Source organism: Heterodontus francisci, chromosome 7 (assembly GCF_036365525.1).
Source record: "Heterodontus francisci isolate sHetFra1 chromosome 7, sHetFra1.hap1, whole genome shotgun sequence".
NCBI lineage: Eukaryota > Metazoa > Chordata > Chondrichthyes > Heterodontiformes > Heterodontidae > Heterodontus > Heterodontus francisci.
The window spans coordinates 38,054,085-38,079,266 of record NC_090377.1 but is presented as its reverse complement, the minus strand read 5'-3'; the positions used below and the strand labels follow the sequence as shown (position 1 = coordinate 38,079,266).

At 42.5% G+C, this 25,182-nt stretch overlaps 1 protein-coding gene across 4 annotated transcripts in view; it reads right to left on the bottom strand.

Annotated features, from left to right (window-relative positions):
• The window catches only part of LOC137371926 (low-density lipoprotein receptor-related protein 1-like), a 1,827,029-nt gene that overhangs the window by 493,384 nt on the left and 1,308,463 nt on the right, over window positions 1-25,182 (bottom strand). For all 4 annotated transcript variants that reach the window (XM_068035008.1, XM_068035009.1, XM_068035010.1 and 1 more), the window contains exons 38-41: window positions 18,657-18,783; window positions 18,356-18,507; window positions 17,973-18,097; window positions 15,303-15,674 (exon numbers count right to left, since the gene is read on the bottom strand). In XM_068035008.1, the coding sequence (XP_067891109.1) occupies window positions 15,303-15,674; window positions 17,973-18,097; window positions 18,356-18,507; window positions 18,657-18,783 (776 nt within the window). The remainder of the gene's footprint in view (window positions 1-15,302; window positions 15,675-17,972; window positions 18,098-18,355; window positions 18,508-18,656; window positions 18,784-25,182) is intronic.

Sequence of the window (25,182 nt, the reverse complement as noted above, 5' to 3'; positions counted from 1 at the left end):
GACGTCTTTATAACGGAGACATGGACGGCCGGTGGGTCTGATACCAGTGGCGAGCTCGCTGTACAATGTGTCTTTGGGGATCCTGCCATCTTCCATGCGGCTCACATGGCCAAGCCATCTCAAGCGCCGCTGACTCAGTAGTGTGTATAAGCTGGGGATGTTGGCCGCTTCAAGGACTTCTGTGTTGGAGATATAGTCCTGCCACCTGATGCCAAGTATTCTCCGAAGGCAGCGAAGATGGAATGAATTGAGACGTCGCTCTTGGCTGGCATACGTTGTCCAGGCCTCGCTGCCGTAGAGCAAGGTACTGAGGACACAGGCCTGATACACTCGGACTTTTGTGTTCCGTGTCAGTGCGCCATTTTCCCACACTCTCTTGGCCAGTCTGAACATAGCAGTGGAAGCCTTACCCATGCGCTTGTTGATTTCTGCATCTAGAGACAGGTTACTGGTGATAGTTGAGCCTAGGTAGGTGAACTCTTGAACCACTTCCAGAGCGTGGTCGCCAATATTGATGGATGGAGCATTTCTGACATCCTGCCCCATGATGTTCGTTTTCTTGAGGCTGATGGTTAGGCCAAATTCATTGCAGGCAGACGCAAACCTGTCGATGAGACTCTGCAGGCATTCTTCAGTGTGAGATGTTAAAGCAGCATCGTCAGCAAAGAGGAGTTCTCTGATGAGGACTTTCCGTACTTTGGACTTCGCTCTTAGACGGGCAAGGTTGAACAACCTGCCCCCTGATCTTGTGTGGAGGAAAATTCCTTCTTCAGAGGATTTGAACGCATGTGAAAGCAGCAGGGAGAAGAAAATCCCAAAAAGTGTGGGTGCGAGAACACAGCCCTGTTTCACACCACTCAGGATAGGAAAGGGCTCTGATGAGGAGCCACCATGTTGAATTGTGCCTTTCATATTGTCATGGAATGAGGTGATGATACTTAGTAGCTTTGGTGGACATCCGATCTTTTCTAGTAGTCTGAAGAGACCACGTCTGCTGACGAGGTCAAAGGCTTTGGTGAGATCAATGAAAGCAATGTAGAGGGGCATCTGTTGTTCACGGCATTTCTCCTGTATCTGACGAAGGGAGAACAGCATGTCAATAGTCGATCTCTCTGCACGAAAGCCACACTGTGCCTCAGGGTAGACGCGCTCGGCCAGCTTCTGGAGCCTGTTCAGAGCGACTCGAGCAAAGACTTTCCCCACTATGCTGAGCAGGGAGATTCCACGGTAGTTGTTGCAGTCACCTAATAAGTATCCCTCTATCAACACCACAAAAACAGGTTATCTGACCATTGAGCACATTGTTTTTCGTGAGAACTTGCTGTGTGCAAATAGGCTGCTGACTTTCCTACATTACAACAGTGACTATATTTGAAAAGTACTTAATTGGCTGTAAAGTGCTTTGGGATGTCTGGTGGTCATGACAGGTGCAATATAAATACAAGTCTTTCTTTTTTAACCTTCCTCACTACTGCAACCTGGCCATGATCCCTGGTCTCTGCTCCCTCCTCCCTGAGCACATATCTGGCACTACAACTCCTTTCTTAATAATAATGTTTTACTCCCTGTATCAAATTCATTATATGGGTTAATATAATTTAGATATCTGGAAAGGTGCCATCTCTCCCCTTTCCCCCTCCTTTTCCCCTCCTCTCCTTTCTCCATTTCTTTCCCCTTTCCCCTCCACTTTCCTGCTCTGTCCCCTTCACTGTTTTGTCATCTTCACCCTTCTTCCTCATTTCTTTCTGCTCTCAATCTCATTCACCTGACCTCTAACTTTTCCCTCACCTGGTCTATAACCCTAGCCTACATTTTACCTCACCCTCAACCTCTAACTGTGCTCTACCTTACCCCTCACTTACATCCTTCTGTATCATCCCATCCTCTTAATTGTTCTATTCAGTCCAACCTCCAGCACTGCAATCCTCTTTGAGCCCTGCTCCAATTACTTGCCACCTTCCAACTTTGCTTGTTGTAAAAATTGTACTTGGTACCGTACTCTCAGCACGATGTGTAATGCCAAAAAAGATTGACAAATCCTAGATTAAAGCTGACAGAATATGATTTAAAAAGTCAACGTTTGTTTTCAAAACTGCGTCCTTAACTTTGTTTAGAATTGCTCCCCTTTTGAAATTTTAAAGTAAAAATCTGGTAGTGTCAAAAGAAATAAAATAATAACATTGTATTTTTATACTTTTCTTTTTCAGAGTTTCTTGCTTCTTCTTGTATAGTCTACCCACATACATCACTAATTAATATCAGAGATATTAAATATATAAAAATAAACTTAATAACATTATTTCACAGTTCAGTATTATGTATATCCGGGGAAATAAAGGGAATAAAGCAAACTGCATAGGATTCAAACCAGCAAATGTAAAGCATGCAAGAACTGACTTCTAACTACATAATGCTGACTCTCACAATACTAGTAGATTACCTGATATTGCACTATTTTCAGTAACCTTATTGTCATACAAGGTATGAATCTAGGTGGCGAATATTAGCAGAAATTTTATCAAGTTAGAGTACCATCAAATATCTAATCCTGTTGGTGCCCATGCACTCTTCAGCAAGAGATCATTGAATAGCAATCAGTACTGCTTATGCTAGCTGATTTTTCCCCCTTTGTAACTTGGGGTCAATGAGGTTAATTCTAGTTAACTTGGTAGAGACTAAGAATCAAACCTAGAACCTCATGATCTGGTTAAATATCTCACATCATATCATATGATGCATTTGCCCGGTGAGGTGGGAAAAAGAAGGAAAATTGCAATTGTCTGTTACTAGACTGGACAGAAAACCCTGCCCATGATTCCCAATTCAAAACTGGAGTTATTGCTGTAACTCAGTCTTGATCCACATGAACATCGTCAGGGTAGCTGCAGCCACTCAGCTTTTGGCTAACAGTCCATCATTTCAGATAAAGAAAAATCTGCAATTCTGATGGATCTTCGTAAGATTAAAAACATATATTAAAATAGCTAAACCATTATTAGTCCATTCTGGGTAATGTAGCTGCATCTCCTTCACCCTATTGCTTTCCCCAACTTTTGGTTACACAGACCAGAATGGAACATTGAATAATGATGTGAGTTTTTCATATTTTTAATTTTTAATTCATTCATGGGATGTGGGCATCGCTGGCTAGGCCAGCATTTATTGTCTATCCCTAATTGCCCTTGAAAAGGTGGTGGTGAGCGACCTTCTTGAACTGCTGCAGTCATGTGGGGTAGGTACACCCACAGTGCTGTTTGGAAGGGAGTTCCAGGATTTTGACCCAGCGACAGTGAAGGAACGGCGATACAGTTCCAAATCAGGACAGTGTGTGGTTTGGAGGGAACTTGCAGGTGGTGGTGTTCCCATGAATTTGTTGCCCTTGTCCTTCTAGGTGGTCGAGGTCACGGGTTTGGAAAGTACTGTCTAAGGAGCCTTGGTGCGTTGCTGCAGTGCATCTTGTAGATGGTACACACTGCTGCTACTGTACGTCGGTGGTAGAAGGAGTGAATGTTTGTGGATGGGGTGCCAATCAAGCGGGCTGCTTTGTCCTGGATGGTGTCGAGCTCCTTGAGTGTTGTTGGAGCTGCATCCATCCAGGCAAGTGGAGAGTATTCCATCACACTCCTGACTTGTGCCTTTTAGATGGTGGGCAGGCTTTGGGGAGTCAGGAGGTCAGTTCATTGCCGCAGGATTCCTAGCCTCTGACCTGCTCTTGTAGCCATGGTATTTATATGGATACTCCAGTTCAGTTTCTGGTCAATGGTCACCCCCAGAATGTTGATAGTGGGGGATTCAGCGATGGTAATGACATTGAATATCAAGGGGAGATGGTTAGATTCCCTCTTGTTGGAGATGGTCATTGCCTGGCACTTGTGTGGCATGAATATTACTTGCCACTTATCAGCCCAAGCCTGGATACTGTCCAAGTTTTGTTGCATTTCTACACAAATTGCTTCAGTATCTGAGGAGCCACGAATGGTGCTGAACATTGTGCAATCATCAGCGAACATCCCCACTTCTGACCTTATGATTTAAGGAAGGTCATTTATGAAGCAGCTAAAGATGGTTGGGCCTAGGGTACAACCCTGAGGAACGCCTGCAGTGATGTCCTGGAACTGAGATGATTGACCTCCAACAACCACAATCATCTTCCTTTGTGCTAGGTATGACTCCAACCAGCAGAGACTTTTCCGCCTGATTCCCATTGACTCCAGTTTTGCGAGGGCTGCTTGATGCCATACTCGGTCAAATGCTGCCTTGATGCCAAAGGCAGTCAGTCTCATAGAAACATAGAAAAATAGTAGCAGGAGTTGGCCATGCGGCCCTTCATATCTGCTCCACCATTCAATATGATCATGGCTGATCATCCAAACCCAGTACCCTGTTTCCACTTTCTCCCCGTATCCCTTGATCCCTTTAGCCCTAAGAACTATATCTAACTCTTTCTTGAATATATTGAATGATTTGGCCTCAACTGCTTTCCATGGTAGAGAATTCCATAGGTTCACCACTCTCGGGGTGAAAAAATCTTTCCTCATCTCAGTCCTAAGTGGCTTACCCCTTATCCTTAGACCCCTGGTCCTGGACTTCCCCACCATCGGGAAAATCGTTCCTGCATCTAGTAAGGTCTAGTGACGTCTCACCTCACCTTTTGAGTTCAGCTCTTTTCTCCATGTTTGAAGCAAGGATGTAATGAGGTCAGGAACTAAGTGGCCCTGGCGGAACCCAAACTGAGCGTCACTGAGCAGGTTATTGTTAAGCAAGTGCTGCTTGATAGCACCGTCGATGGCACCTTCCATCACTTTACTGATGATTGAATAGACTGATGGGGCAGTAATTGGCTGGGTTGGTCTTGCCTTGCTTTTTGTGTACAGGACATACCTGGGCAATTTTCCACATTGCCGGGTAGATGCCAGTGTTGTAGCTGTACTGGAACAGCCTGGCTCGGGGCGGGACATTCTGGAGCACAGATCTTCAGTGCTATTTTAGGACCCATAGCCTTTGCTGTATCCAGTGCCTTCAGTCATTTCTTGATATCACGCAGAGTGAATCGAATTGGCTGAAGTCTGGCATCTGTGATGCTGGGGACTTCAGGAGGAGGCCAAGATGCATCATCCACTCTGCATTTCTGGCTGAAGATTGTTGCAAGTGCTTCAGCCTTATCTTTTGCACTGATGTGCCAGGCTCCCCCATCATTGAGGATGGGGATGTTTGTGGAGCCACCTCCTCCAGTTAGTTGTTTAATTGTCCACCACCATTCACGGCTGGGCGTGGTAGGACTGCAGAGCTTAGATCTGATCCGTTGCTTATGGGATCGCTTAGCTCTGTCTATCGCATGTTGCTTATGCAGTTTGGCACACAAGTAGTTCTGGATTGTAGCTTCACCAGGTTGACACCTCATTTTGAGGTATGCCTGGTGTTGCTCGTGGCATGCCCTCCTGCACTCTTCTTTGAACCAGGGTTGGTCTCCCGGCTTGATGATAATGGCAGAGTGGGGGATATGCTGAGCCATGAGGTTACAGATTGTGGTTGAGCACAATTCTGCTGCTGCTGATGGCCCACAGCGCCTCATGAATGCCCATTTCGCATTGCTAGATCTGTTCAAAATCTATCCCGGTTAGGTATAAGGTTGCTGATGTCAAAGCTGATCATACTTCAAGACTGAAATATAGGCCAGAAATTTCCGGGCCTTTGGGAATGGGCTGGTAGATGGGAAGGCTGGAAAAATGGCATGGGAAGGTGTGAGGGGCCAGGGTGGGGGGAGGGCACAGTTGGGGGCTGGTGGCCGATGTCTTCCCACCGTCATGCCATTTTTCCAGTGGTGGAAAAGTTTACAGACTGACCACCCACTGGGAGGCCACTGAGCCACTTAACTGGCTAACCAAGGGCCACTTCCCACCTCCATTGTTATTTTGCCCACGTTGGGGATGGGCAGGCTGCCTAGTGGGGAGACCATCCAGTGAAACCTAGTGGTTTCCCAGAGGGCTCGGGGGGGGAGGGGTGGTGCCCTCCTGTTTGGGCACTCCATGGTCCATGGATGGGCCCCCCAACAGTAATGGCCGTCGGTATGTAATGCCCCCCACCTCCCCTGTTCCCCAACCCTCTTGCCCCTCTTTAAGGGGCTTTGGCCTTCTCCCTGCAGCTGCAGCCTCAGCAATGGTCACTGCTAGCAGTGGAACCACTGAGCCTCTGAGCTGCCAGCCCTCTGATTGGACCGGCAGCTCTTAGGCATAGGCCGCCCTCTTAATTGGCCGTCGCTGGCAATATGCCTCTCCAGATCCCGCCACTGGCCGAAGTGGAGTTGCCTCCTGCTTTTGGACCTGGCAGCGGGACTTCTGCCATCCCAGTAAAATTGAGCCCATAAATTCCTAAAATTTTAATCCTGGTAGTAAAATACTACAGCGATCTACCTCAATAACAGACATACCATGCACTGAGACAGACTGATGAGAGCTGGAATAGAACTCTTTCAGGTCTCACTTAAAATAAAATACCTCATATTTGAGCAAAAATGTTACATAAAATGCAATATGACCAGTTGGGAAATTAATTCAAACATCTCGCAAGATAAAACTTGAATCCTTTGCCATCCTGTCAGAAATAAATTCACAAATCATGAGTTCTCACACAGTTTGAATACTGCATTTGGCCCGAGAATCCCTGGCCTAGGACTGAGAAGTAATAAAGAGGCCAGGTTTCTCATTCCTCTTCAGTATTCAGTTCCTGTACTAGAATGTATGCATGTGGATATTGTGTCAGGTTGCGATTGGGCTAGGCTCTACCATTACATACAAACATACGAATTAGGAGGAGTAGGCCACTCGGGCCTTCGAGCCTGCTCCGCCATTCAATAAGTTCATGGCTGAACTGATTACTCCACATTTCCACCTACCCCCGATAACCTTCCCCCCCATTGCTTATCAAGAATCTATCTATCTCTGCCTTAAAAATATTCAAAGACTCTGCTTCCACCACATTTTTGAGGAAGAGAATTCCAAAGACTCACAACCCTCTGAGAGAAAATATTTCTCCTCATGTCTGTCTTAAATAGGCAACCCCTTATTTTTAAACAGTGACCCCTAGTTCTAGATTCTCCCACAAGGGGAAACATCCTTTCCACATCCACCCTGTCAAGACCCCTCAGGATCTTATATGTTATATTAAATAGCTCACTAATGTTCTGGGGAGGGCGTGGGGTGGGGGTGCAGTTCTGTTCCCATCGGGTGACAATCGTGCCACACAAGTGCCAGGCAATGGCCATCCCAAACAAGAGAGAATCCAACCATCTCCCCTTGATGTTCAATGGTATCACCATCGCTGAATCCCCCACTATCAACATCCTGGGAGTTACCATTGACCAGAAATTGAACTGGACCAGCCACATAAATGCTGTGGTTACAAGAGCAGGCCAGAGGCTGGGAATTCTGCAGCGAGTAATTCACCTCCTGTCTCCCCAATGTCTGTCCACCATTTACAAGTCAGGAGTGTGACGGAATACTCTCCACTTGCCTGGATGGGTGCAACTCCAACAACAATCAGAAGCTCGACACCATTCAGGATAAAGCAGCCTGCTTGATTGGCATCCCATCCACCACCTTCAACTTTCACTCCCTTCACCACCGACACACAGTGGTAGCAGTGTGTACCAGCTATAACATGCACTGCAGCATCTCACCAAGGCTCCTTCAACAGCACCTTCCAAACCCGCGACCTTTGCCACCTCGAAGTACAAGGACAGCAGATACATGGGAACAGCACCAGCTGCAAGTTCACCTCCAAGCAATACTCCATCCTGACTTGGAACTATATCGCCGTTCCTTCACTGTCGCTGGGTCAAAATCCTGGACCTCCCTTCCTAACAGCACTGTTGGTGTACCTACCCCACATAGACTGCAGCAGGTCAAGAAGGCAGCTCAACACCACCTTCTCAAGGGCAATTAGGGATGGGCAATAAATGTTGGCCTAGCCAGCGATGTTCACATCTCATGAACAAATAATAAAAAAAAAGCCCTCAGCAGGTAAGTGATGAAAACCAATTGGAGGATGTCAAAGCTGCTAGAAGGCCCTATCTTGCCAGTGGAGAAACATGAGGAATGTACTGACACTTCCTGAGGCCTAACGCCACCTTCCACATAGCAAACCCAGGTGGTAGCACCAAGGGAGGCATAAGAGACAGAAATCCACTAGGGTTATCCTGATTACTTCAGTGAGGTGGCAGCTGACCTCACTGTCCTAAATTTCTGCCACCAGAAATCAGAGATTGCAACAAAGAATGTGAAAAAAATTCTCCCTCACCATCTTGATTCTTACCTGAAAGGATGTCCAATTGACCAAGATATCAGAAGGCTGCCAACACTTTCACATCATGAGTCAGTGGGGCCAATTTTTGTCTTACATTTGGAACAAGTGGAAAGTGGATGCAGCTGGGTTGGCAGGCAATAACTGCTGAACCCATCAAACTTTCCAAGTTCAGCCTTATTAACTTATGATGGACAAGCTGCAGGTATGAATCATGCTTCTGGTTGGCAGCTCACCCAATAATGGATGGGAAATTAGATACTCTTGCAGCTCTTAAAGGCTGCAGTGTGTTAAGGGGCATTGTTGCATTTGCTGTAGCGACATCAATCAACAATAGTGGGAGCAGGAGGGAGCTGCAGAAATTTTAGTATCATTGCAAATTCTAACATAGATAGGCCAGGCATCTTTGCGCTTGAGCACAGTTGTGCATGCACACTCAACTCTCACTGCATCTGCGTACAGTTTCTCCTATCGCTAACATCATTGGTGTGCCCTCATTTACCGGTGCCAGTGCTGGTTTGCGCCTGCGCGTGGTGCCATCATCACCCTTGCTGCCTGTGGTTTGGGGAACTGTCCTTTCCGCCACTGCCCCCCTCCTTCTGCCACCTCTCGCTTGCCCCCTCCCAAGCTGCAATCCCCCTTTCTCCCTCCATTTACAGATGCTCCATGAGAGTTACCAGCACTTGCTATTGCTTCTGGAGTTTGCCGCTTACACTGTGCTTTCCAGCCAGGATTATTCCGGGAACCATTCCCCCGCCACCTTCTCTCTTTGTTTTGGCTGAGTTTGGTAACTGCAGCTACCTCGGATGTTGCTGGCATGATGTCACAGGCCCTGCAACCATTCACGGGGAGTGCGCCCTCTGCAGTTGTGGCCAAGCTCAGCCTTTTATTATGGTCAGTGCAACAGAGCAGGGAATCCTTTTCCCTGTGAATGGGCATTGTGTGTGGTGTCAAATGACTCAGGATGTGGCATTCCACCTAAATACAGACAACATTGCTCCTCGGATCTGGCTGCCATGCTGCAAAAATTTTAATGACCTCTCCAGATGTGCCAAGGTAGAAAACACTGTACAACATATTCAATATGAATGGACTGACCAATGCACTGCTAGCTACAAAATCTTATGGTACCATAAAATCTTTCCATGATTATACCATGGAGTCTTTGCTGCAGTATTCGTTCTCACTAACAGCACCTTTCCTCAAATCCTGTACTGTTGTTCCCCCGACATGTCCCTCCAACTATTGTGCCAGCATGATGATGGCTCCTGCCATAATATCCACTATGGATATAAAGCTGATATATGGGTTTTCCTGTACATACTCCTGTCAAATGGTAATCAATACAACCTGATGCATCCTTCTGAGAGAGAAAACAATGGAGAACAAGAGCATGATAGATATTTGCAGTCAGTGGTTGATGCGCCTGGCAGCTTCTGTACCATGGTAACAAGTGTAGAGGAGGCCACATCCTGCATGTGTGAGATGCTCATGCACCAATGTGAAAATTAGGCAAAGGTGCTTTGAATGAGAGGCAGCACCATGGCCATCCACTGCACATCCTCATACAACCGAGGCCTTGTTTCCAGTCTTAGGTTCTCTCATTAATGCTCAGGCAGCTCCAATAAAGGCCTTTGGCTGCACTGTGGCAGCCTCCATGGCCACGTTTACAGAAAAAGTAACTCAAACAAGAAGGGAATAAAGTTTGCCATGTGCCATGCCAATCCTGTTTTGAGGTAGAGAAATCAGGATAACGGGATGGATGGAATAGACCATGAGGTTTGGTGTTCTCTCTCCAACAGGCCCCACTATCAGCTATTAGTTTCCCCTCACTGATTGTGCACTTTCTTAGTTGTGTGCAGAGTTTGCCTGTCCCCAAAGCAATAGAAGTGCTGCAGCCTAAAGCTGACCCATTATGTGCATTTGCTCATAGAGATGGGGCATCACCTTGTGTCCCAGAAACCAATATTGACACACAACTGCCATTCTCTTACCCTTTACCTGCTTCACAAGAATCATTTGCATGAAGCACCAGATTCGGGCGGCACAGTGGCGCAGCGGTTAGCACTGCAGCCTCACAGCTCCAGCATCCCGGGTTCGATTCTGGGTACTGCCTGTGTGGAGTTTGCAAGTTCTCCCTGTGTCTGCGTGGGTTTTCTCCGGGTGCTCCGGTTTCCTCCCACAAGCCAAAAGACTTGCAGGTTGGTAGGTAAATTGGCCATTATATCTTGCCACTAGTATAGGTAGGTGGTAGGGGAAATATAGGGACAGGTGGGGATGTGGTAGGAATATGGAATCAGTGTAGGATTAGTATAAATGGGTGGTTGATGGTCGGCACAGACTCGGTAGGCCGAAGGGCCTGTTTCAGTGCTGTATCTCTAAACTAAACTAATATGCTGAGTACAGAAGTTCGGCACTGTCAGAAAGAGGAAATGCCATTGTGTATATTGGATCAAGATGATTTTTTTGTGCAAAGTTCATTGAAAGATCTGGGACATAAACTTTGTGAATCATGTGAAGTATTGATAAGAGGTTCTGTAGATGAACAATGGTCTGGCTTCTCAGGGATGATCTTGTTGCACAGGATGGACAGATAGGACAATGTCTCCATAATCAGATTTCTCCTTATGGTGGCATTTCTTTGCTGCAGACTAAATGTAATTTTACGTAATCCTATGTAATATAAAACAATGCTTCCAGCTTTGAATCCCTTCCCACTCCTCATTACCATCCATTCCTTCTTCAGCCTTCATTGCTATTCTTCTCCTCCTTTCAATGCCCTTGATTCTCCCACCCACTGTGTAGGATTTTGGACTTTTCCAAATGGACTTTTGATACCAGTTTTAAGGAAAAGTAAAAGAATGGCCTCGAAACCTTGGATCACTACCACGTTTGTAAAATATTATTATTGCCAACTAACTGCTGCATTCAAAACTTATGTACTTACATTGTGACGGCCACATGGTGAGATGTGGGTGGTTCCAACTGTTCAAATTCCCAACTGACTGCAGCAAGTGTGTTTCGTTATTAGGTTTTAACCCCTTTGGTGTTTTATTTGTCAAATAAACAGACAGTGACAGATTTTCTTGTAGGTTTGAAAACAGAAAATAAATTGTTTATTGATGAATATGCCTTATCCCGAAATTGTAGCAACTGCATTCGCTCACACACACACACTATCAACAGATAGAGAGGGGTCTTGGAAATCGGGTTCTCATTGGATGCAAGCATGAGATGATTGTAGATTTCTCTCTTGATTGGAAGTTCAGTTGAAGACGATGGATCACTTCTACTTCACGGCTGTTTCGGATAGATGTAGGATTCTAAAGTAGGGCACATGCCTTCTGGTTTGCTGGATAACAAGCTACTGGATGTTGCTTTCCTTCTCTTTCCTTGGAGTCTCTCTCTCTCTCTTTAGGCTGTCTTTTTTAAGGTCAAGCTGTGCTACCTCTCACCTCCTGGTAGGAGATGCTCGGGTCTCTTCCCCATGGAGATCGCACAATGACCCAGGACGTGTGACTTCACACCTTTTTTGTTTCAGAAGACGATATTCAATTCTGGAATGTTTTAGGATCGGTGTGGGATGGGTTCAATTGACACCTCTTAGCTTTGTAGATTAATCCTTTATTCTTGTCACATAGTTTGAATACACAAAGTCCAAGCCTTTTGCTCCGGTGGCCATTTTGGGGTATTGTTCACTTTTTAAAAGGAAAGTTCATTTTTTAAAAGATAAAGTCAATTTTTGGAACGCTTCAGATTTGGTTCATGATTGCTGTATCATCGCACTTCTTGTGTGCATGACAGAGTGGAGATAGTGATAAAGTTAAAGGTAAGACAGCTGCCTGGATAGATCTTGAAAGACTGAGAAACTATACTGTTTTGCATCACAAAGAATAATGTAAGAACAGCCATTTTAAAGTGCAATGGAAAGTCTGGCCAGAAGGGGATCAATAAAGATGTCAACAAAGAATTAACCCTTCCATTTCCCGAAGGAGAAGAATTGATTATTCTGAGTTTCAAGTTGTATTATTGACTAAGATTGTAAGCATTTCTATCTGTATGACTGATTGGATTTATTAACATTAAACCAATCATTGAAAAAAAAGTTTTAAGCCTCAGCTGATCCCTATTTCTTGGTACCCTAAAGAGAAAAGAATAAGTTAAAAAACCCTGTGAGCATCACTCTTCATCAAGAATCAGCCTTTATATGTTCTGATCCTGTATACTTTTGTAACTAAGCAGAGTGTTGCCTTGATTCTAATTAGAAACTGTGTATAAAACAAATCACATTAAGCACAATATAAGTCCACACAGGAATGATATAGTACTGTCGAATTTTGAGAAATGAAGCATTCTCTGACACTTTAACCAGCTTGCAATTAGGAAAATCACACCAATTGTTTTGTCATTTACTAAGAAAAAAAACATTGCTTATCTAATTAAATAGTTCAAATTCAAATTGTAAGCTGCTTATTATAATTTACAGCAGATAATATAATTAACTGGAAACTTTCAGCATTAGTTCCTGTTCCAGTTTAGTATTTTCCTAGTTGTTAAGTTCTTTTAATAAAGCAACCCATCTAACTTGAACAATCTTTCATTAGGATTTAATATTTAAATAATTGAAGTAAATGTTGCACTCTTGTCATGATAATACATGTCTTATTGATAATCCAAGGTAAATCTAAGCATTGAGCCTTTCTTATTGCCTGTTCTGTGCAACAAAATCAACAGATGATCTGGAAAAAAATGTCACTTCACATATTCCACAAAATTACCTTTATAGAAATATAATTCGACTATATATGAGTCATAATTTTTGTTTATATGTCTAGAACATATGCATGGAATATAACAATATGCAATGATATCCCCATGGACTGTGGTGTCTTAGATTCATTATTGCCAACATCCACTTTTCAACTGACTTTGGCAGCAGCAGGCAAAGCTTTTAGTGTCAAATATATTTCCCAACCCTCGAGGAAGCACTTATGTTTAGCTTTAAAGCTTTGACAAATGTAAAAAGAAGGAAATCAATATTCAGATCATTCCTCATGTTGCATCAACCTTGAAGTAAAAATCCAGAAATTTGGGCTAGCTAACATCTTGTCAAAGGTGCCACTTCAGTAACATCAGGATAAAACTTCAGCTTCACCTCAGGCAGTAATCAGACAAAGCAGATTACCAAACTTTGAAGTCAATGGATGAAAATTAGATGGGTTATGTAACAGGCATGGAATGCGCTCTACCACGTCACCTCCTAGGTGAAAAATTTACTCCATAGAATTAGACAAACAAATTCACAGCACATATATTCCTCTATGTCAACACTCAAGTCTAATCTGATCTTACATCAACCATAAATAAAATGTTTAAAAGGTAACAAATAAACTGGAAACAGCAGTCATTGCTTGCACTGTGCATCGGCCCTTCAAAATGCATGGCTAGTCACTTATTTGGCTTATAGAAGCCATATTTTAGAGGATACTTTAAGGTGTTGCAAATACATTTGTGCAGTTCCACAGCTCCGACAGTGTCTCAGCTGGAAATAAATAGTTGAACTATACATATCAGACCATTCTAGCTTTAATTCACAGTTTCTGCAGTTAATTGATCTATGCAGGAAAAAGGATGCTATAATTTCCCTCAACAGCCCTGAACCAGGGAATGGAACATTACTTAAGGTGCCTGATCTTGATGGCTAACCAACACTTCTATTGCAAGCACTGTGTGTAACTGTCCCTAGTGCTTAAATAACTAGCCAACACAGAATCAGAGACTATTACAGCAGGGGAACAAACCATATGGCCTTTCAAACCGATGTCAGTTCTTTATCCAAATCTATTCTCACTTTCCTGCTTGCTCCCCATGCCTTTTTGTACTTCTCTTTTCCAATTTATTTTAAAAATAATTTATGGACATATATTATATGGGCTGACTCATGAAAAATGACTTGGGCCAAATAATGGAAGATACAAACTGTATCGCAGCCAGCAGTCAACACCTTCAGGTGTGCACTGGAGGAAGGAAGCAGAGGGGAGAAAACACATTTTAATAAAACTGTACAGTTTAAGGTTGATTATTAAATATTACTTAGTTTAGTTATGTTTAAAGAACAATTGAATTGAGAATGTAGAAAACAAGATCTTGACTTGTATTTGATTTACAAGTAACTGTAATCTTTGTTCCTCCAATCACCAAGCCTGCAACTCTTAGGGAGCAATTTGTAATGAAAGTACAAAGTACAAAATCACGACCTGTGAAACGCAAATTATACAAATGCCCTACATTAATCATCTTGAGAATCATATTTTTGATGAATACTGAATCTTAGAACTATCAAATATATTTACAGGCCTCTTAAGTTTCCAAACATCATGTCCATTTGCCACTGCATATTATATTGACTTATGGTGCTACAATAACCATTTTATGAGTCATGCATAACATTTCCTAAGTATAGGAAGCAGGGCTGTGTTGGCTGATTCTGAGAATGTGGGCTTCACTGGCAAGGGTGTAATTAATGGCCATCTCTAAGTTGCCCCGAGAAGGTGATGGTGGACTACCTTGAACTGCTGGTAACAATTTGCTAGGCCACTCCAGAGCTCAGTTAAGAGACAATCACATTGGTGTGGGACTGGACTCAGATCAGATAAGGCTGGTGGATTTCCTTCCCTCATGTGCATCAGTGAACCAATGGGGTTTTTAATCAGAATCCAACAGCTTAATGGTCTCTTTTACTGATATCAGCTTCTTATTTCCAGATTTTTAAAACTTAATTCAAATTCTCATCTGCTCTCATGTTATTCCAAGCCTTTGGATTACGAATTAGATACATAACAACAGCACTACCATAATCCTGCATCATGTAGTAAATGAGCATCATAACCCTATGGATTTCTTATTTTTGCTGATTGAGTATTATAGTCAAAATGTAAATAAATAATTATCAGTGAAGAATAAGCAATAAGAACAATATTCAATCATTTCAGGGATGTACTTACTCTCTACAATTACTCTTCTGCCTGTCCAGTCATCATTGATAAGCTGGATATTTCCAAAATGAACATCACTCATAAATATCCTATTGGTTCTCCTTGCACTTCGTCGGTAATCAAAAGTCAAGGCTATCACATTTTTGAAGTATTCTGGTTTTTCATATGGTCTTATCGGAGGATTTAAATTAGTTTCATCTGTAAGGTGGATGCTCTTCAATATTGTTCTTTCTGAATACACCAAGTACCCATCGTATTCATGACAGCTGACTGCATCATCAGCAAGAACACTGTACGAACATCCACAGGTTTTCTGACCCTTTCCACGGTACAAACAAAGCTGCTGGCATCCACCATTGTTCTTCGCACAAATATTGGTACCTGCCATGATATAGTTTTTCATTGTTAGGTTATCATTATTAGCTAATGCGTTTTGGCTGACAGAATGCATGCAGCAGGGGGAAAAAAAACTGGTTTTAAATCCAGCACTTTGGATCTTTCAAGGACTCTTTCAAGGTCTGATGTGCAATTGTTTGACTGATTTGATTTCATGCTTGCATTTTTACTTTACATTCCCCCAAGCAATGGGAAACATGAATTATTTCTAAATTGGAGTGGGTGTTGCAATGTGTTTGAGGAACTTGCTTTTACTTAAACATTTCTGCTGTGTGCTTAATTTCAATAAGCTGATAAATGCTGACCCAGCATTCCTGCTCGGTGAAATAGATTTGGAGCTCCAACAGACTTACTGACTGTCCCTCTCTTAGATTGCTGGATTCCAACAAAAATGAATTTAGCACCCTAACACAAGGCATGTAAAATATACATGTAATAAGATGTTTAAGAGATGTGATAAGGCACAATATAAATATAAGTTTAAGCAGTAATAATTCTATTTTATTCTGGATTTTGCTGTTGGGATTCCAATATTTAAGTATTCATGATGCAAAATCTAAAGATCCAATCCTAAAGACCAGAATTTGAATCACCCTTAAGATCTAAGAGGGAGAAAAGTATGTTTCTACCTCTACAGTTCATGTAACCATCACCTCAATTTATCAGCTTATGCAAAAACACATGACTTGGGTTGGTTTTAACCCCAAGTAGGTGTTGGGCAGGCAGGGACTGGGCGAGTGTGAAACAATTTGACTGGCATAAGTTTCAGGTCTGGGGTCATAAACTTCGAGACCTCATTTAAATACTGCCAGAATAGGCAGAATGAGGGCACAGAGTAGTTTCTGGCAGGCAAAGAACAGGTGGTTCTTGCCTGCCCATCATCTTACAGCTACGAGGTGAGAACAGGGTTTTGGGAGGATCTCGTAGGAGGGAAGGGGGAGCAAGGGTGACTGTGACTTTCTTTGTGGGGCTCAGAGGCCCCTCAAAAGAAAGTTTTACATGTACCTTGGCAGTCCTGCTCAGTCTGCAGACCAGTTGCAGACCTAATTCGGTCTGCGACTTCCTCTCCCAGGCCCCAGTTAAAATGAAATCAGGGTCCTATTGACTTAATGGAGACCTCAATTTTAATAAATTTTCCTGTTTTTGGCAGTGTCTCAACTGTCTGCAAAGTCCTGGAGGTTATATTGGAAATGGTGCGAAAGGATCGAATTATGAATTATTGCTTACATGCTCGGAATCTGTTGTGAGTTAAAATTGACCCTTCTCTACTATTCTTGACCCTGGTGTTACAACCATTACCTCTGTGTAGACCTCTTAAAGCCTATAGGCACAGCTGCATCTCGGCACTCTTTTTCCAGACACAATGCCCTGTCAAGGGGCACACTTTCACCTGAGGTGCACTGAGCATAGGCTGCTGACCTGTACCTGCTTGCACTAAGGTGCACTATGTCTGATCAGTGCCCATAAGCAGAGAAGGGAGAGAAGAAATCAGGCTTGCGAAATCCATCACGTTGGGACATCTGAGTGCCAGCCTGCGTGCTACTAATGTACTGTAGCAAATGTTTTGTATCCCAAGGTGCTTTATAACTGGACTGCCTAGACTTACACGGATATGAAGTATACACCATTATAATAATCATAATTGTAAGCACTATTTTTCTTTAAGGTACAATAGCTCCACACTCTCACTGACATTTATATTACACTACATCCCCATTAATGCCCCATTTCTCTCTGGATGCTATTATACTTTGTCCTCTCACAATCACCTTGGATCTCCAGCTGGGATTGACTCAGATTATAATGGTAAACCATTAATCAATTTCAGAAAGCCAGCCTCCTTTAATCATGCAGGCAGTTAAATATTCTTTTTCAAAAGAAAATGTATTTGTGGCAAGCTGAACTATGCAGCCTGTTTGAGATGTAGTAATACTTATTTCACAAATTGGGTGAATTGAAGTGTCAGCCACATAAAGACTGAGACATTTTAAGTCAGAAAAGACTGAACTATCCATCCTTGATGCATTATTTATACATGAAAGATTATCCAGATACCATTTGTGATTAGTTTAACTACATTGCAACATTAGAAGCAAATATTATCTGACAAGATCCCTCAAAGAATGTCATATAGTTTGTCCGACATTACATACTTTTTCATAAACTTTTAGAATCACTTTACAAAATACACTAAAAATTAGAACTATTCATTCAGTTACCAAATTCAGCACAATGCTGAATGTAATGGGTCTCCAATACAAAATAATAAAAAAATGAATAGACCTTTTTCTCTGGCTCGGTTGAAAACCTTCACACCCTTCAGGTTTACCCCAAGATGTGTTCTCATGGCCACAGCATCTGCAGCATTATTCTTGTATCCTCTTTTGATGGATCCATTGGCATGTGCTCTGTCACAAGTTAAAACATTTAATTAACAGAATACTTTAATTAAAGTAATGACTTACCACAGAAAAGAGGGACAGACTCCTGTGTTAGACACTTCTGTGGCTCAAATTCTAATATCAGAAATGATTCACCTCAGGAAATGATATCCATTCAGGATTCTCATTCTGACCTTGCTAGGAAAGGGCTAATCCTACATGGATAGGAAATCAGGCACTGTAAGAACATTTTGAATCCTAAACACTTATGGGAAAATAAATTACCTGTCAGACCAGAAGATGTAAACCCCAAAGACTGCAACTGAAAACATATCCATGTTGTTGCCTGACAGCACAATCTCTCGGTTTTCTCCAGTTTCAAGGTCAACTCTTTCTATCTTGTCGGTACGGGCATCGCACCAGTATAATTTACTTTCCTGCAGATCAATTGCATAGTAAACATCAACAGATTTTTTTCAGTGGTCTGAGCATCTTTTTTTTCTAAGCTCAAGGAAGGAACAACTTGTTAAAACGTAATTGAAGGGAAATGCTGTAGACATTTTCTAGAGCAAACTTGGTGGCAAACCTCATAGTCTATTGATATCCCGTTTGGCCATGCAATATTGGAGTTCACTAAGACAATTTGTTCTGATCCATCCAACCGTGCTCTCCCAATGCAAGGCTTTTGTCCCCATTCTGTCCAGAACATGAACCTATGTGAAAAGATAGGTACTTAGCTAAGAATAAAATATGTATGATATTAGAAAATACCCAAGTTATTATATGTAAGACTATGGACCAGTGCCATTACTATCCAAAAAGTCATGTATTATACACAAATATAACTCATTCCTTACACAATACCATCTCATTACTTGCCACAGACCATTGCTACACAGCACTGCTGCAATGACACCCTTACAATGTTTCTGTGGCCAAGGACATTGAGGGAAAAATGCAAATTATATTTTTAATAATAAATAGCTTTTAATTACAAAGATTTGCATTACTGAATACTACCATGCAATTATAACACTGCAGAGTAATCCTTTGAGGCTGTACATAATGACTATATTGGAAGTGGCTTGAATTAACCTAAACTTCCAGTCGATAGTTAGAATGTATCTATTGAGACTTATTTTAGAGGCTGTATAGGTTCGTTGACCAGACAGAAAGCTTAACTATCCAGATTTGTTTTGCTTTAAGGTACATTGATTGTATCAAACCGATAATTCTAATATTATTTTTAAAACTGCAGACTGACATTATTTAAAGAGCCAAAAGATCCTTAAAGGAGAAACGTCAAATTCCTAGCAGAGACCCAAAAGACACAAATCAATGCATTGAGCTGGCTCTCTACTGTCTGGCAATCCGTTCAGAGAGAAATATGCAGGCAAATGACTATATTCTGTTCTGCCTAAAATCTATTGTCTCTTGCCCTTTCTTACAAGAAACTTTGTATTTCAGAGGTAAGCTAAATTTAGCCTCCATTAAAAAAAAATAGATGGAATAAGAAAAATAGGAGCTTTTAACACTGGAGGTCTCTGCCTGTATATAGGAATGTAATATCCTGGAATATTTAGCATTAATTTACATTTAATAAAAATTAACCTTGTAATACAAAAATAAATCCAGAAGATGGTGCTCATTTCGCAGCTGTTCCTGAAAAGGGGTGCTCTGCAAAGTTTGAATCTTGCTTGCCAACAGAATTATTAACCCTCTCCCAACTCATGATACTCCAGTACAGTTTAGATTGCTTCTGGAGCATATGACAAGCTGAATACTGTATTGCTAAATTCAACAAAGTATCCCCAATTTGATCTTCTCTAATGGAAAAAAAATCCACAGTTGAGATGAGTGTGATGTCATTTCCTGTTGAAATGGTCATGTAATAGTGACTCTATTTGCCTTGGCATATTAACAGCAGGCTTTATCCCTTAAATGTTCAGTTTATTGCCAAGTTTAAACTTCTGCTCAGTATTACCTTGGAGGGAAACAAATCTCCAGAGGAATTACTTTCAATTTGAAACAGTGGGCTGAATTTTACCAGCCCCTTGATGTCGGGGGTTGTGGCGGTCAGGCCCGTAAAATACTTGCGGGACAGGCCCCCCATGACCTCCAATGTCGAGAAGGCCCCGCCACATTTTACCGGTGGTGACAAGGTCTCGTTGCGGTCCCAACCCCCACCCCTCAGTGTCGGGGCCTTCATTTACATATTTAAGTAAATTAAAACATGATGCTAATTGCCTTACCTGCTCCCGGCAGCCGTCCCACACCGATATTACAGGCGCTGGCGCGACTCGCGTGCCTTCAGAACTCCGTTTGGAGTTCTGAGGCAAGACACTGTTGGGGAGGAGGCAGGACTGAAATTATCACGAGGGAAGCGGGGAAAGCTATTCCTATTGGTTATGGGAATGGTGGGAAGGGGTTGAGGGTCAAAGGTGCTGATGTTCAAGAATGGGAGGGAAGTTTGGAATATCAAAAAGTGTGTTTTTGGGGGAATAGGTCAATTTATTTATTGAGTACACATGGAGGGGGGGGCGTAGGTGAGGGGATTCAAAGTTAAATTAAACTTTTATTAAAATTTCTATCAAAGCAGGACCTTTAAAAATGTAAATCAAACAGAAGCCCTATAAAAATGGTGCCTGCGCAGTAGCGCCGGACGCCATTGCCTGGGACACAGTGGCCGCCCCCTCTCCATCATCGGGGGCAGCCGTTCCGCCTTCCATTTAAATGGGCCCCCGCATGTAATATCATGGGGGCTCACCGACAGCGCATCCATGCAGGATGCACGCCGCCATCAGAGTGCGCCACTGCGAACTGCACCGTGCTCATAAAATACTGCCCATTGGAGAAGAAAGAAAGAATTTCTTTTCCTTGATAAAGTGCAAAATGTTCTGCTCCCTGTTTGTCAGATTTTATGTGGATCTTGGTCAGACAGGGACAGCCACTCTTCTGGCTCACTATAGATTATCACCACTTCCAGGATTCTCTGCTGTAACTGATGGCAGCCACGGAATAAGTCCAGCCAAATATATTTAAAATGTGAAGTAATGATGGAGTGACATTATTTGTTACCAATTACAGTTTTAATGATTACAGTTGTAGTATTGCTGAAGGCAAGAAATACTACCATGTTTCCTGGCGTGCAATGATTGGAGGGAGGGGGTTTAACATTAATAAAGTCCCCTAATGAATTTTACTTCCAACATGTCACTTCTCCAAATTTTAACACACTTGGCCCTCCTCTTCAGCTGTCCCAGAATGAGCCCCACTCCACTGCTGGTGGCACCCAAGGTCTGCAGCATCATCTTCTCCCTCAATTACCCCACCCTGACAAGAATCAGTAGAAGGCGAAAGGCTGGAAGTAAGATTTCGGATGACAGGAAACTGCCATCAGTGGATGCACTGGTAATGATTTTCCAAAATTCCATAGTTTCTAGAATGGTCCCAGTGGACTGGAAGCTAGCAAATAGCATTGCAATTCAAGGAAGAAGAGGGAAAACAGGGAACAGCAGGCCTGTAAGCCTGACATCAGGCATTGGGAAAGTGCTAGAATTTATTATTAAGGAAGTCTTAAAAATGCACTTAGAAAAACATAGTATCAGACAAAGTCAACATGGTTTTGCGAAAGGGAAATCACATTTGATAAATTTAGTAGAGTTTTTTTGAGGATGTAGACGGTAGCATAGATAAAGGGGAGCCAGTAGATGTCGTATAATTGGATTTCCAAAGGCATTTGATAAAGTGTCACACAAAAGGTTAATCAGTAAGATAAGAGCTTATGGAGTTGGGGGTAAAATCTTAGAATGGATGGAGGATTTGGAGAATTAGTTCATTGACAGGATTAAGTGAATAGGGATAAACGATGCATTTTCAAATTGGCAGGTTGTAGCTAGTAGTGAGCCGCAAGCTTCAGTGCTGGGGCCTCAGCTATTTACAATCTATATTAATGACTTAGGCAAAGAGATCGAGAGTAATGTATCCAAGTTTGCTACTGATACAAAATTAGTAGGGAAAGTACACTGTGTGGAGGATACAAATAGGCTGCAGAGAGATAGAGACAGGTTAAGTGAGTGAGCAACAAGGTGACAAATGGAGTATAATTTGGGGAAGGGTGAGTTTATTCACTTTGGTAGTAAGAATAGAAAAGCATAATATTTTTTAAAAGGCGTGAAACTTTTAATTGTTGATGTTCAGAGAGACTTGGCTGTACTCGTACACGGAACACAGAAAGTTAGCTGAAAAGCAAAATACTGCAGATGATGGAAATAAAACCAAGAAGTGCTGGAAATACTCATAGGAACATAGGAGCGGGAGTAGGCCATTCAGCCCATCGAGCCTGCCCCACCATTCAATAGGATCATGGCTGATCATCCACTTCAATGCCTTTTTCCCACACTATCCTCATGTCCCCTTATGTCATTTGTATTTAGAAATCTGTCAATCTCTGCTTTAAACATACTCAATGACTGAGCCTCCACAGCGCTCTGGGGTAGAGAATTCCAAAGATTAACAGTAATTTCTCCAAATGTCTGTCCTAATGGCTTATTTTGAAATTGTGTCCCTGGTTCTAGACTCCTCAATCAGGGGAAACAGCTCAGCTGCATCTACCCTGTCTATCCCTTTAAGTATTTTGCAGATTTCAATGAGATCACGTCTCATGCTTCGAAACTCTAGAGAATGCATGTCCAGTTTCCTCAATCTCTCTTCATAGGACAGACCCACCATCCCAGGAACAAGTCTGGCGAATCTTCGTTGCATTCCCTCTATGGCAATAATATCCTTCCTCAGGTAAGAGGACCAAAACTGCACACAGTACTCCAAGTGCGGTCTAACCAGGGTTCTATACAACTGAAGCAAGACTTCACTACTCCTGTACTCAAATTCTCTTGCGATAAAGGCTAACATACCATTTGCCTTCCAAATTGCTTGCTGCACCTGCATGTTAGCTTTCAGTGACAAGGACACCCAAGTCCCTTTGTACATCTATACTTTTTAATCTCTTACTATTTAAGAAATACTCTGCACATTTATTCCTCCTACCAAAGTGGATAAGCTCACATTTTTCCACATTATATTCCATCTGCCACGTTCTTGCCCATTCACTAAGTCTGTCCAAATCCCCTTGAAACTGCTTTGCATTTTCCTCACAACATACATTCCCACCTATTTTTGTGTCATCCGCGAACTTGGAAATACTACATTTGTTTCCCACATCCAAATCATTGATATATATTGTGAACAGCTGGGGCCCAAGTACTGATCCTTGCGGTACTCCACTAGTCACAGCCTGCCAACACGAGAATGACCCCTTTATTCCTACTCTCTGCTTTCTGCTTGTTAACCAATCTTTAATCCATGTCAGTATATTACCTCCTCTCCCATGTGCTTTAATTTTGCGAACCAACCTCCTGTGAAGCAAAGTTAACGTTTCAGGTCAGTTCTGATGAAAGGTCACTGACCTGAAACATTAACGTTGCTTCACGCTCCACAGATGCTGCCAGACCTGCTGAACATTTCCAGCACTTTTTGGTTTTATTACAGAAAGTTAGCTTGCAGGTACATCAAGCAATTAGGAAGGCAAATGGAATGTCAGCCTTTATTGCAAGGGAACTGGAGTACAAGAAGGAAGTCTTGTTACAATCGTACAGGGCTTTGGTGAGACCACAGCTGGAGTACTGTGCACAGTTTTGGTCTCCATATTTAAGGAAGGATACACTTGCACTGCAGGCAGTTCAGCAAAGGCTCACTAGATTGGTTTCTGGGATAAGAGAGTGGTCCTATGATGCGAGGCTGAGTAAATTGTACCTATACTCTCTAGAGTTTGGAAGAATGCGAGGTGATCTCATTGAAGTACAAAAGATTATAAAGGGGCTTGACAGTTGTTTCCCTCTGGCTGGGGAATCTAAAACATGGGGGCACAGTCTCGGGATAAGGGGTCGATCATTTCTTCACTCGGAGGGTTGTGAATCTTTGGAATTCTCTACCCCAGAGGGTTGTGGATGCTCCATCATTGAGTATATATTCAAGGCTGAGATATATAGATTTTTGGTCTTTCATGAAATCAAGAGATATTGGGAGCAGATGGAGAAGAAAATTAAGGTAGAACATCAGCCATGATCGTATTGAAAGACAGAGCTGGCTCAAGGGAGTGTATGGTCCACTCCTGCTCCTATTTCTATGTTCTTGTGCAGCTGGCACTGTTCAGTTGGAAGGAGAGTTGGAGCGGGGATTCTGAAGGGAGATTGCAGAATGGGTGCTGGGGCAAGCCCAGGGTAGGGAGACCCAGAATTTTCTTATGGTGCCTGGAGGAGCACACCTTCTGGCCCACAAGGAAAACTTACAATAATTTAAAAATTAAACTGATCTGAGTCTCTACTTGCCCTCTATCCAGCTCCAAGGGATTTACCTTGGGGGAAGCCACTAGTGCTCCCAAATCAGGCCTCAGTTTATCATGGCTGTCATCAGAACCTGATCTACCTATTTGAGAAAGGACCTAGTCAGCATTGGCAGGTATCCTTGTCGCTTGCAATTTAAAATTACAGTCTGACAGTTTAGGGAGAGAAGCCAGTGGGTAAGTTCCCTGAATAATTTTAATTGTGCCTTCTGCTTGGTTTCTGCCAGGCAAGGGGGAGTTCAATTCCCTTCTTGATGTCACAATTTGGCATTATATTAATGTCACAATGATCAGCTGCAAATATCCCAATGTCCTAAATCCTTAGTTTAAAATTTTCTGAGTAGAGAAGGAGAGACAAAGAGAGAGAGAGAGAGAGAGAGGAGAGAGAGAGAGAGACAGAGAGAGGAAGCAAAATAGAAAACAATAAGACAATAAGAAAATAAATGTTCAACATCGCTCATAAAATTTTGTAGTCACAAATTCACGATTCCATTTTAGGAATGATTTAAATTCAGCATTGAGGTTTGCTATGAAAGTGGAACTCCGGTTATGCAACATCACTAAGCTGAAGAAAATATTTTTTTAAAATGCAAAATGACATTCATGAGTCATTAAAGTGCGCCATGCCAATTTATTATCCAAAAATTTTTATATTTTTCAAAATATAAAAAAAAAGGATCACTTTTGCAGTTTTCAATCCACTATATCATCA